At 43.1% G+C, this 13,990-nt stretch overlaps 1 protein-coding gene across 2 annotated transcripts in view; it reads left to right on the plus strand.

Annotated features, from left to right (window-relative positions):
* The first annotated feature begins 218 nt into the window (after positions 1 to 218).
* WWTR1 (WW domain containing transcription regulator 1) overlaps positions 219 to 13,990 on the plus strand; it is a 138,112-nt gene continuing 124,340 nt past the window's right edge. Inside the window, exons 1-2 of one of the 2 annotated variants that reach the window (XM_043474047.1) lie at positions 219 to 474; positions 878 to 1,314. In XM_043474047.1, coding sequence (XP_043329982.1) covers positions 884 to 1,314 — 431 coding nt within the window. In that variant the 5' untranslated portion in view covers positions 219 to 474; positions 878 to 883. The remainder of the gene's footprint in view (positions 475 to 877; positions 1,315 to 13,990) is intronic. The other variant, XM_043474046.1, reaches the window with a different exon arrangement.

Genomic DNA, 13,990 nt, shown 5'->3' on the forward strand with positions numbered 1-13,990 from the left:
AGGAGTGGGTGGGGGGCACCCATCTCCTCTTACCCTGCAGAGTACCCAGCACGCCCAGGGTTCTCTGGTGCCAGGGTGGAAGGAGGAGGAGGAGGAAGGGGAGGGACGAGAGGGGGTAGGCAGGCTCGGGACTTGGAGGTCATGCATAATTCAACAGCTCAACTTTCGGGCCCGCCTCTTTCCTGGGAGTGGGAGTTTGCTCCAAACTTTGTTTATGGGACAGTCCGGGATCCGCGGCGGCCGCGCTGTCTGCTTCTCCGCCTCCGCGGAGCGCGAGCGCCTGAGGCCAGTTCGGGGGATGTGAGAGCCGAAGCCTCTCGGCTGCCAGACACCGAGTAGGGTCGGGATTTGCCAGCCGGGCCCTAGATCCAGCCCTGCAAGCTCGGGACGCAGCCGAGCGACCCAGGCCCAACGGCGAGTTCGGGCGGCACGGCGGCCACCGCACGCCCAGACTCGGCTTCGCTGCGCGCCCAGGTAGTGCCCGCTGGCGCGCGCCCGCTCACCCCGCACCACGCCAGGGCGCCCGGCTCCTCGGGCTTCCCGAGTGGAGACGTCTTGGAGTTGGCTCGGGTTGGGACTTTGGGGGCGCTGCCTGCCCTGGAAAGTTTCGACCTGTCCTTAGACACCAGCAGTTTCATTAGCGTCTCCAGTGCAGTTAACTCCCAGCAGCCACCCCCTCCCCCTTTGCTGGTAACTTCTTGGCTTCAAGAAAGTTGCATAATTCTGGAGGCCAGGAGGGACCCCTCCCCCATCCCGCTGGGCTTAAGTGCTGGGTGTCTGGGATCCCGAGGCGGACACCTATCTGTCTCTTCTCGCTCTTCTCCCCTTCAATTCTCCGACCTTCAGTAAGAGGCTCATCTGACCTCCTTTCTCCCAGCAGAAGATGAATCCGGCTTCGGCGCCCCCTCCGCTCCCGCCACCCGGGCAGCAAGTGATCCACGTCACTCAAGACCTAGACACGGACCTCGAAGCCCTCTTCAACTCGGTGATGAACCCCAAGCCCAGCTCGTGGCGGAAGAAGATCCTGCCGGAATCGTTCTTCAAGGAGCCCGACTCCGGCTCTCACTCGCGCCAGTCGAGCACCGACTCGTCCGGCGGCCACCCGGGGCCCCGGCTGGCCGGCGGCGCCCAGCACGTCCGCTCGCACTCGTCGCCCGCGTCCCTGCAGCTGGGCACCGGCGCGGGCGCCGCGGTCAGCCCCGCGCAGCAGCACGCGCATCTCCGCCAGCAGTCCTACGACGTGACCGACGAGCTGCCGCTGCCCCCGGGCTGGGAGATGACCTTTACGGCCACTGGTCAGAGGTACTTCCTCAAGTAAGTCAGCCTGGAGCAAGGGGGGTACCCAGAGTTACAGTCCCCAGGCCGCGCGCGCTTCTTCTTGTGCGTGTTCGTGACCGTGCGTGCGTACGTGCGTGTGTGTGCGTGCGTGATAATGTGTGTCCTAGCACGGCTTTCCCCCAGAAATCTGGGAGGCTGGAAGTGGGAGTTAGTGTTAGGGTGCTGGAATTGTAAGGGATCAGAAGCTGGGTCTGGTGAAGTTCTTCCAGGATCCGGGAAGTTGCGAGATCGTCAGGACATGAAAATTCTTCGAGGAAGAAGAAAAAAGTACTTGGGCAGAATTCTCGTGAAACACAGAGATGATTATGCGTTGAGTCTGGAGTACTGATACTGGAGTACTTTGCCTCCTGGACCCAAACTCTTAACTCCCTTTCCGGCCCACCCGAAGTCAGGTAACTCCTAGCCTGGTGCTCTGCGATGTGACATCAAGATAGTTCTAGAACAGATCTGAGGCTTGTGGGAGGAGAGAGGAACTTTTGTTACTGTAGGTGGTCTGCTGTCTCTCCATTCTTGGAAAAAGCAATCTGGAACAGGGAACACTGATTTAGGCCTTACGGGTCCCAGTTCGATGACGTAATGGCCATACAGCACCCCCCAGTGATGTAATTAGGAACTGCGTGGTGAAGTGGTTGTGGGCTGGACAAATGAATTGTGTGGAAATTGGGTCAGGGGAGTTTTATTGTGTTGCACTTGGTAATCTAAAATATCATCGATCAGTAGCTGCTTTGTCGTTATTTCCCGACAGGTTGTGCTGGCTTTTCGATGTAGTGAATTTTACCCTCGAGTGGAATTAGACTGTGTAGAAAATGTATTCACAGGCCTAAAGAAGGTTGCTTCAATTGTGGTACCCTAGAATAATTATATTCTGGAGGAGAAGCCAAGCTGGAACTTGAAACATAACCGGTGAGGTCATGGGGGGTCAGGCCGTCAATGGCCTGGATAGAAGTCCTGCCAACTGGAGCACTAGGTTCAGGATTGCCTGCCCTGGCTGGCTGTTGACTGCCGTGGAGGAAAACTCTTCTGAGAGCTTGCCTTAGACTTTATTTTAAAGCCTATATAGATATATATAGATAGCCTATATGTCTATATATCTATATATATAGATATAAAATAGAGTAGCCTTAGTTTAGAAGTTGTTATGTGCAATTTTAATAAGATAATATTTGATACTCTGATTGCTATCAGAGGACCTGATAACAAATACACAGTGATGATGGAGGCTTAAAATAGCCAACCATTTGACTCATACTGGTAGGCAATTATTTCTTCTCCATCCCAAAACTGTTGACATCTTGTGCAAGGAGCTCTTTGCTGAGAAGAGCTTGATGTAGCGCTGAGAAGCCCTTGTTTGAAACAGACTTGATGATCATTTTAGTCCACAACTGGTCTTCTGGTTATTGAGTGATAGTGTGGACACATACTGAGTGCTTTGATCTAAATAGTTGGTGGAATTCAAGTATGTGATATAATAGCATGACATTTTTTCTAAGTGTGATGATATTGTTCTAAAGGATGGCATTAGTTTATATACTATGTGTGCAAAGTCATTTCCTACTCTTTGCCACCCTATGGACTGCAGCCTGCCAGACTCCTCTGTCCATGGGATTCTCCAGGCAAGAACACAGGAGTGGGCTGCTATGCCCTCCTTGAGGGTATCTTCTTGACCTAGGGATTGAAACGGCATTTCTTGTGTCTCCTGAATTGGCAGGCAAGTTCTTTACCATTAGCTCCAGCCCTTATATACTGTATAAAGGTCTGAAGTAGCATGTTGTGTTGCTTACTTAGGTAAATGCAGTTTTGAATGTGTTATTGTGACTTTTGTAGAAATGGACTTAGTAGTACATACAAATAGAAAAAGACCCAATATTTTAAAATAATTTTGGAAGATATTTTTGGTCCCAAATGATTTTTGAACTATGGTTATATATATACACACACAAATATATGATACACAATCGGTATAACTGGTTGCTAAAAATATGAAATAAGAGCTAGTCTTGCCTAATGTCTGAGGAAAGCTAGGGGAAAAGATCCCTAAACAAAAGCAAAACAAAAGAATTCTCTTTTATACACATTTTGAATGATTGGAGTAGCTCAAAAATATGTTTGTGAAAAGTGGAAGTTAGCCTTGGGTTGAGAAAAAATTGGTCTGCTACATCTGCCTTATTCCCCCAACTAAAGCCACTCCTTGGCTTCCGGGGTGGCTCAGTGGTGAAGAACCTGCCTGCGATCCAGGAGATGAGGCAGGAACCACGGGTTTAATCCCTGGGTGGGAAAGATCCCCTCGAGGAGGAAATGGCAACCCACTCCAGTATTCTTGCCTGGGAAATCCCATGGGCGGCCCATAGGGTCGCAAAAGAGTTGAGCACAACTTAGCAAGTAAACAACAACAATAACAAAAAGCCAGTCCTCAGTCCAAAGCCGGGTGAATCTCCTTTGGACAGTCAGTGATGACGACAACTGGAAAAACATGTAGGTAATAGGCCAGTAGGCTTGAGCTGATAACAATCCTTGAAAATTGTTGGTCAAGTAGCTAAGGGAATTTAAGAAATTAAATCACTGTGATCATTGTCTTTTGAGATAAAGAACTCTTCCAAGAGTTCTCCGAATTTCTTTTGGAGCTTTGTTAAAGTTGGAATGTTATATGTCATATATTTTTTTCATCAAGCAGTGTATCTTGATGGATTTAAGTAGAATCTTGGAAAGTGATGGCAGCCGACCCTGGATTAATTTTCATAAAATCTACACATGAGTTTGCACCATCATCTGTGAAATGGGGCTTTCAGTAGAATCATATTCTTGATTCTGTCAGGAGTAGAGGGCTTTATAAATCAGAAATCAAATTATTTCGTAATTGACAAGGTCATTTTTTAGGGGAAGGTTGGAAAATTGAGGCCAGGGAAGGGGGGAAGTCATGTGATTATTTATTGGTGGACTGGCCCTCTCATCCGTTGCCTTTACTTTGGGAGCAATTTTCCTTTTTCCACGCCCCACTTAATCCCCATGTCACTTCCCCAGTTGAACAGTGAGCTATGTGGGAGGTCAAACCTGGACACTGAAGAAGCTTTGAACAGTTTTTGTCATTTTCTCAGGTAAGATTGCTCTTATGTATATGCAGTGTAATCACTTTCTGACACTTGTTAAAGGACCCTTTTCTCAGTGTTCAGACCTTCCCTGTGATGTTGGGGACCATTAGTTAAATGGTGGGGAGGATGCGGGCCATGTTGAAATGCGTGGCCTCTGAAGATGACTGCATTGTCCCTACTGTTCTCTACAGCTCATAAATCAGGTTGGGGTGTGTGGGTGTTGGGCTGTCCGCAACAGGGTTTGAACACTGATCACATTAAAAATAAAAAAAAAAAAGTCTGGTTATAAATGGAGTACATGTTTGGTGTATCTAGACCAGAAAATAGAGAATTATAAAGAAGAAAATGATCTGGCTTCAGGAGAACTTTCCATTCTTACAGAAAAATTGTATTTGAATAACATATTCTATAAGAGAATATATCCCTACTCTTAAATATAATTCCAACTGTAACATTTGCTGCCACTCCCAGTTTTTAGTAATAATTTTAGTGTTTAGCCTTTTCTGTAATGTGTGGTAGAAATTTATTTTTGTCAAAGTGATCTATGCAGTTGGTAACAAACCCAATAGTACAGAAGGACTTGGTTTCCTTCACTTTCTCAAGGCTCACGGAGGCAACTTTTAAATTTGTTTAATAACTGTTTCTGTCTTTAATTCTTAGATTGTTACCTTCCTAACCCTTTAAGTAATATGCTTTTACCACTGTTGTTATCAATATTTAACTCCTAATCAGAAAGTGAGAAATTTAGCTCCTTAAAATGTTCCTTTTTTCCTCTCCCAAGTTGGATATTTACATTATCTCAACTTTGTCTGTTAGGTCACCTTTGTTATTTTCTGGAAACTGACAGTATTTCTTGACTCCCCGTTTTGTGAGTCCAGGAGGTTTGGGTGGCCGGCAGTTGCACACTTTGCTTTTTGTCGGTGACACCTGAACATTCCAAAGCTCCGAATCCACGACTGATACAGGTTTTGTGCTTTGGCCCCTGGTTGACTGTATTCGTGAATTCTTCTCGAAGTGGAAAAACCGGAGGCAACATTTGCTATAATTTACTGCCTTGTGTATTAGATTGGGTCTTAGACTTGCACACTGGGTCTGGTGTCAGGACTCCTGGGACACCCAGGAGGATATATCCAGCAACAAATTCAAATGGATTCTTTCTTTTCGTTCTTCATCGGTTGTTTAAACTTGTGTCACCTTTTAGTTTCTTCATATTTGGACCTTGACTTTCTTAAAATTTTTTTTCTAAAAAAAAAAATTTTTTTTCTTAGTATTTCTAATTGCCTTTTTATACATTTATATGTTATTTGCCTTTATTACGATCTCAGAATTTTCTAGGCTCTCAATGCCCTCGGTCGTCAGGTTTCTTTTCCTTAAGCTTTTATGTCCAGATTCCATAGTCTCTGTGTCCCATTCTGGTTTCTCTCTAGACCTACAACAGGGCTGCCATCCGAGGACTTCTCTTTCCTTCCATGGCTAGAAAAGCTGAAGTACAAACTTCAGTAACTTCTTAAGAGATGTTTGTGGGAGGTAAACTTTTCAAATTCTTTTCAGTTAGAAAAGATTTCGTTTAAAATTGTTTAAAATTTACTTTTCTTAAAAAAGAACTGACTCTAGCTGGTTTTCCCTGTTTACCTTTGGATGACTGGATACTGTACTTGTTTTCTCGAAGAGCCTTTTGTCAGTCAAAAAAAATTGCTTGCTGCCTTAGTTTCCTTGTCTGTAAAATAAGGATCATAATACCTATTTCATGGTATCTGGAAGATTAGATAACATACCTGGAGTGTCTGGTACATAGTCAGATTGCAGTACAAGTTCATTCTTGCCTCCCCACATGCATACTGGCTACCTGGCCAAAATCAGATGCAGAGACTTTGGTAGTAGGGTAAACTAACTTTGGCTCTCAGTTAAAGTTTGGCGCTGAATGACAGCCTGGATCTGGAATTGCAAGCTGGTTTTTAAAGTTGGAAATAAGAACTGACAGCCAATCTTTGTGTTAAAGAAACCTAAATGGGGTACCCACCGTGGGGTGTGGTGGCTTTTTGCTGCAGCGTCTTGGGCAAAAGGCATCCAGTCACTTCTGAGGAAAGTCTACTTTCTGACTTTTGTAATTTGGCTTGTGGCTGCTAGTTTCGTGTGTGGGCTGGTGTTGGAAGGGGAGTGGGATTGAGAAGTGGGGAGAGATGAGAAGAGGAGGTAACTGACATGTGTTGATTATCTGTTCCATGCCAGAGGAGGCGGGCAGCTGAATCAGCGCTTCTCAGGGTGATCGGGAGCACCCACGGAGCCCGCTCCTGACACATGAGTGTGGAGACTTTGTTCATAACCCTAGGTGCTTTTCACACATTCTTTCTTTTAACCCTCACAGTGACCTGTGAACAGGTACATATTTTTATACCATTTTACTGTTGAGGAAGCTGAGGCACAGTAAGGTTGAGTAAATGGCCCAGGGTCACCTAACAGGCACGTGGCAGAGATGGGATTAAAATGTTGTGATTCTCAAACCTGTCCTGCCCTTGTACTGCCTCATGCCAATTACGTGCCCATAATTAGGCCCTGTAATTAGGTATCCTTGGTGACCAGATAACTTTGGAGTGGTGGGTGGAGCATTCGGGTTTGCTTCCAGGCTCAGTCTGGGCACTCAGATTTGGAGCTCTCATTGTTGGAGAGAGAGCAAGAGAGAGAGATGATAAAGCAAATCAACCAGAAATGGAGAAGTCTATTGACAATGCCTATATTTTCTCATTGAGATTTTCACCATTCATGAATCCATATCATTTTGCGGGGAACACAGATGTGACATGAAGGATGACCTAGTTTATGCCAGGATTGGACGAGTTCCTGATGAAATTTAGTTAGGTAATGTGAGTAAAGCAGCTTAAAGGAGAAAAGGTTACTTCTCATTGTTTTTATAATTGCAGAGATTGATTAGAAATAAATTGCTTAAAGGGTTGAGTGATCTTAATTTTTGTTTGTTGACAAATTGAATTAAGAAGGGTGGGAATTATCCTTGTCTTTCCTTTCCTCCCTCCTGTGGTTAGGAAATATCTAACCACAGGAGAGGGTGATGGAAGTAAAAGAACCCACCAATCCAGAGGATAATTTTATTAAAAAGTGTGATTTGGAAGACTGAGGATTGAAGTAATAAACTTACTGTTGAAGGGCAAGTTCTGAGGGGATGGCCCTTCCACTGGGGGACTGTGAATGTTTTAGTGCATTGAAATATCAGCAGAGCAGTTTTCCAAAGTGTATTCCTTGGAACCCTAGTCCACTCAGATACTTTGTGAACAAAAGGTTCACAAAGACCAATAGATTTGAGATATGTTGCATGCTCTATCCCTCTCTTGGAATTTCACAATATGCATTAATGATTCCAGAGTCATTTATTACAAAACTAGTTCATTTTTAAACCAATATTTCACAAGCATATTTAATTTTTGAACATTTTATTCCAACTGTCATCTCTTACCATCCACCCAGGAATGTTTGTAGACTTTGGGAAGCCTTTTTTGTGGCCTTCACTATTATTTCTCTAGTTGAGAGTTTCATATTTAAATCAAGTTGTAGTTTTTCTTTTCAGTGTACTTTGTGTATATGTGTTAGGCTTTCATTTGTATTTCTTGTCTTTAATAGTCAGTTACCAATGCTTAGAGATAAGAAATGGCCTTAAATATCAAACAAGTGGGGTATAACATTAAAAAGACCCAACAGTTATGGTACCTTGGGTAAGTATCATAATCCTGATACTATGTTTAAAAGTATGTGTGTGTGTCTGTCTGATAGAGGGTTCCATAAAGTGTTTTCGATGGTCATTTGTGGGATTATGGAGATTTTTCTTGTCTAGTTTCTATTTTCCTGTATGTTCCAAATGTTGCACGATAAACATAAATCTGGAGAAGTGGGGGGAAAATCACAGGAGAGGGCAAGCGCAGAGGCACGGGAAGAGGGAGTGGTCGATTTGGGTAGTTGTGTGGGGCGTGAGGGACTCTGAAAGCCTTAGCTCGGTAACTGAAGCCTGGAGCTTTTGTTACCAAGGAAGTCCTCTTTGGGGACTGCCTGTGTTTTTCTTGTTTGGGGTTCTTTTCTTTTTCAAAAGTTTTTATTGAAGTGTGGTTGAATTACAGCGTTGTGCTCATTACAGCTCAATGATTCAGTAACACGGTAGTGTAGGTCCCTCAGTCGTGTCCGACTCTTTGCAACTCCGTGGGCCGTGTAGCCCCCCAGCCTCCTCTGTCCATGGAATTCTCCAGGCAAGAATACTGCAGTGGGTTGCCATTCCCTTCTCTGGGGGATCTTTCCCACCCTGGGATGGAACCCGGGTCTCCTGCATTGCATGCAGATTCTCTACTGTCTGAGCCATCAGGGAATGTGTTCGACACAGTAATTGCTGAAAATCTTACCCAAAAATTCTCCATAAAAGTCAGGATAAGAAGGAGACTTGATGGCAGCAGATCTTCTGAATTTCCTTTAACGTATCTTTTATTTGCACGCTCTCTTTCCTGGACTTCTGGCTTTTATTTAATGTTCCATCTAGACACAGCAGATGACAAGGGAAGAAATGATGCTCGAGGAAGTGAAGTCAGCACTATATGCCAAGTGCTTGGCGCCGTGCCTGGCACCCCGGAAGTCTCCTTATTCTTGTTCTTGCTCCTGGTTGAGATGGTGACGGGGGCCTTGCCTTGGTGCTACCTTAAGAGATCCTAACTGGTCCAGCACCACCAGGAAAGATCTGCACGCTGCTCTTATGTGGCAGTTGAGGGCACCGTGTGGAGAGGGGAGAAATCGGGCAGGGTTTCAGACCCCAGGCAGCTGACAGTCTCGCTGGAGAATCGCGGAGAATCCAGACACAACCAGGTTGAAAGCCCCTTTCTGACCTGTGTGCGGAGGCTCTGAGCTTTGGGCTTTGAGGTGTGTCCCAGGAAGTCAGTCATTTCTGTTACAGTTACGAATCTGAAACTTCCAGCTGCTCTGGACGTCTTTTAGTTTCTCCCATTGGCTACGCTCCTTCTGGCCTCAGGAACTTGGCACAAGCTGCTACCTGTGCCTGGAACATTATTGCCCCGCTTTTTGCCTGGTTAACGCCCACACCACCTTCAGGCATCAGTTTAGGAGCCAGCCCCGCAGGAGGTTTTCCCTGACTCACAGCCCCCGCACTGGCTTAGGTGCTTCGGCTATGTTCTCCCATAGCCCTCCGGGTCTCCCCAGGCTCAGCTCTGCGGCTGTGTCACTGTGTGTTTTTATTTGTGTTTTTATTTTTATTTTTGGCTGTGCCTTACTGTGTGCGGGATCTTAGTTCTCCAACCAGGGATTGAACCCGAGCCCTCTGCAGTGGAAACTTGGCTGTCCCAACCACGGGACTGCCTGAAATTACCCTTATTACTGACGATTTATTTTTCTTTCTTATTACACTGTAACTTCCATGAGGGCAAGAGTGGATGTTTTTCTTGCTTTGTCATTGTATGACCTGAGCACAGTGCCTGGCACACAGGTAGGTGCTTTGATAAGGAAAGAATCCTGTAGTATTTTCTTTTAAATCTTTACAAGCTTACAGCCTGGGATTCCTTGTAGGAATCTTCATGTTCAGGAATCATGTCTGTCTCCCGCCTGGACTGAAAATTTAGAACCCTAGCTTGATGTATTAAATGCAGTGAAGATGGATGAAGGATGGGTATTCAGAGATGTTGTGCCAAAACGAAACATGTTCACTGGGGAAAAATGTATATGCTAGAATTTTTATTAAAAATATATATTTCTTTGTGATGGATTTTCTCAAATATTGAAATACTGAGTATTTGTCTGTCTCCCAATTTGTCCATGAAAACCCTTTCTTGGGGTTCACAGGTTGAGGAAGCAACTGTTATAATCCGTTAATCCATCAAAAAAAGTAGAAAACACAAGCAAAAGAAGTATAACCCAAGTGAACAAACATAACTTTTACTGACTTGATTTTATCTTTGAATTTCTTTTTAAAAGATGACTTTTGGGGAATTCCCTGGTGGGTCGGTGGTTAGGACTTGGTGCTTAGACTGCTGGGGGCTGAGGTTGAAACTTGGTTGGGGAACTCGGGTCCTGCAGCCAAAAAATAAAGATGGCTTTTTAACATACTCTCATCAAAAAATTTAAGCAGAGCTGAAGAATGTAAAGTGAAAAATAAAAGCACTCCGCCCTCCAGTTTTACTCAATGGAACCACTGTTCACATTTGCGTGTGTATCTTCCAGGGATTTATTATGTATACACATGACCTCATTTATACTTGCATCAGTTGGTTGTTTGGGGATCTTGGGAACCACAGCTTAGGTGGTCTCTTTTTCTGGTTGGTCCTCATACACCCTCAGGACTGAGTATAGATATGAGTTAAATTCTGGAGAACTTCATGAGATTCTTGATGGGTGAGAAGCCTCATTGGGGTAACTATAGTTCAGAGACTGGGATTTGGCTTTGTGGTTTGGAAAATTGATGTCCTTGGTGCTCCAAAACCGATCAGGATGTGGGTTGTACTGGGATGAAATGGGGATAGACATTTTATGTGCAGTTTCAGAATTCACAAGCCATAACTTGAATATTCTGCTACTCTGGAAGGAAGGTACTCACTCACACGAGTGACTCAGTCATGGGGGAATTGCTTTGGTGGTGCTGGAAAAGTGAAGAAGTGAAATCAGTCGTTTGAGGGCTAGTGAAATCATTTCAGGGACACTAGAGAGGTAAATTGGATAGGATTTGGTAACGGAGGAGATCAGGGCCGTGAGAAAAGGAGATGAATGGAAAATTTGCAGGTTACTGGCTGTATAATGGCTGGAATGGTAGTGCTTCTTGTTGTAACGAGCAGTATTGGAAACTTTAAAAGAGGCTGAGAAACGTTCTAACATGTTAAAGATACCCAAGGGAGATATATATATATATATTCACCCCAGGCAACTATATCTATGTGTGTATTATCTATATTATGATCATAGATTATTATTATTATTATTCAAATCCAGGCATGGATGAGATTCCTTAGAGAGAGGTCACAAAGATTGAGAAGAAAAGAGAAGTTCCTAGACTTGGCGAAGGAGATGGAGAGGAAGCGGTCAGAGATACTTATGAGGAAATCCAGAAAGTGGTGCCTGAAATTCAGGGAAGTTCAAGAAAGAGGAAGGGTTAATTTTATGGCATGTTTCTCAGAGGAAGATGGGCACTGAAATATATCCAGCGACTCGTGTTTCCCCTGGGGCCACTTTTTCCAGGGTTGGGCTACATTGAGTAAGTACTACATTGGGTACTACATTGAATAAGATGGCTTTTGTTTGTTTCTTTAAAGCATTTTATTTTTTAAATTATAAACAAATGATAACACATTTATAGGAGACTTGGAAGATAGAGAACAAGGTTATGGACAGAAGAGAGAAAAATGATGACAATAAGCCCCTGAATTACATAAGTCATAGCCCGCGAGTTCCCACCACCACTGAGGTGTCCTGCTAAGAAGCTCGAAGTTTTCCCTGGAGAGGTCTGCTGACCGTCTGGAAGGATCACACATTTGCTTATTTAAACATCCGGTTAAAATGAGGCCTGAAATCAGTGTTTTATAACTCACCGAGATAAGTTATAAGACTTGGGTAAAAATATTACTCTAATTGATATGATACTTACTTGCCAGGAGCAAAATTGCCTTCTCCAATCCTAGCTGTGGTCAAACCTTTGTCACATATTGTAGCTTACCGGACTGTTACTGCCTAGACGCGTTATACTTAATTGCAGCCATAAAAATAGCAGATTATATTTGCAGAGTACCAGTTAAAAATTTATGGTTTGGAATATTATGTAACTGTAGTTTCAAATGAGTGTGTATCTTTCCATCTTTGTTCCTTCATTTTGCCAGACTGATTTCAATAGCTGGTAAAATAGATTCTGAAATTATCACGCATGTCAATGCTCTGGTCAATTTACTCTTTCACAGTGTAAGTAAATAAAACATGCTTGATTATATCAAACTGATTTGAGTTTGAATACATTTTGTAGTGGAAGCTGGGACTGTAGGTAAAAGGCTATTCTGCTGCATTCTGCAAATTTGGGAGCGTCTAGTGGTCCTGTTACTGGCTTGGGATTTGTGTGAACATGTGAATTTAGTAGAAGGGATTAAGAACCATAGAAGAAGCAGTAAACTTCAGTGCTGCTTATAAAATCACTTGTGTTTTCTGTAGACACACTCTTCAGCACAATTGCCAGCACTTTTATGGGTCTTAGTTTTATGTACTATGTGCAATAAAAGCCTGTGCATTTAGGACTTTAGGCAAATATGAATTCTTGTTACCTAATATATCATCCAGAATATATTTGCTCTTTGTGCATTTTAGCATAGAATCCATAAATATGTATTGTATAAAAAAACTTGTAGAAAGGAAAGATGGAAATGGAGGAAGGATCAGCTACTTAAATGTTAAGCTGTACCCAGATAGGTTTTTAAAATATGATCCGTTTTCTTTATAGGCTTTTTAAAAAGTTTAATTATCTCTGATCTGAAAATAGTTACACTTACATTTATTCATCTGACATTTCTGTAAGCTTGAAGATGGCAAGGGTGTGCTTGGGGCTTCGGGAAAGTGCTCTAGCAAAGATCCAAGGACAGTAACCCACACAGGACAGAGTGGGGCCGTTGTTCTTTGTGTTTATCTGTGGCTTACATTTTAATAACTATTGAGTCATCAGTGATTATTAACAGATATTTAGCAGTAGGAGCAAAGGAGAGTGTAGAGTCATTATTGACAATTTGGAGTGTCAACATTAAATAAATGATTTTGAAGGCTGGATGCAGAATTGTTGAAACTTTTGCCTGAAAACTTAGGCAGGTGGCTAGAACAAGGGATGGACCAGCACAGCCTTTTTAAAAATAATTAGCCATAGTGAAATGAGTCAGGTTTTGCCAAAGTGCTTTTCATTTAACCTACTAATTGGCCAACCCTAGTTAATTAGTTGAAAACCATTAAAGGACTCCGATTTCCCGGTTGTTCGTGCATTGGAATGTCCAGCTTATCTCATGTGTGTGAATAAAATAAGCCTGTGATCTGACTAAATGCATTGTCTGAATTTACAATAAAGCAAAGCATCAGTAGCTAGTTAAGTTTTGCATTTTAAGTCATTCTGGGCCTTGGTAAACACCTTAGCAACTGGTACATATTTCTTTGGAGTCTAGTTTTGAGAGCTGCTGAAAAAGAGTATTATAAACTTCCCAGTAAGCATGGAGTTGTAAACTGATGCTGTGGAGTTGCTTCAGCTGAAGTGAAAGGTTATATTTACTGACACTTATTACAAATGGATTTTTAAAACAATGTCTGTTTTGTACCTTGACGGTCAAGTCGGTCAAGGGTAAAACAAAAAAGTTACATTGTGGAACAAGATAAAATGACACTGTATAATAAATAATATCTAATGCCATTAAAATATAAGATTTCCTTTCCAAAATGTAAGTAGGAGCTTCTAAATGAATGTTTTAAAAATCTGACTTTACTTTGATTTGTCCAATGACTTGATGCACGAAATGATTATGATTCAGAATATGTCCCAATCTAGACTGCTACAATAAATGATA

The sequence above is a fragment of the Cervus canadensis genome, chromosome 7 (genome assembly GCF_019320065.1).
Source record: "Cervus canadensis isolate Bull #8, Minnesota chromosome 7, ASM1932006v1, whole genome shotgun sequence".
In the NCBI taxonomy this organism is placed as follows: Eukaryota; Metazoa; Chordata; class Mammalia; order Artiodactyla; family Cervidae; genus Cervus; species Cervus canadensis.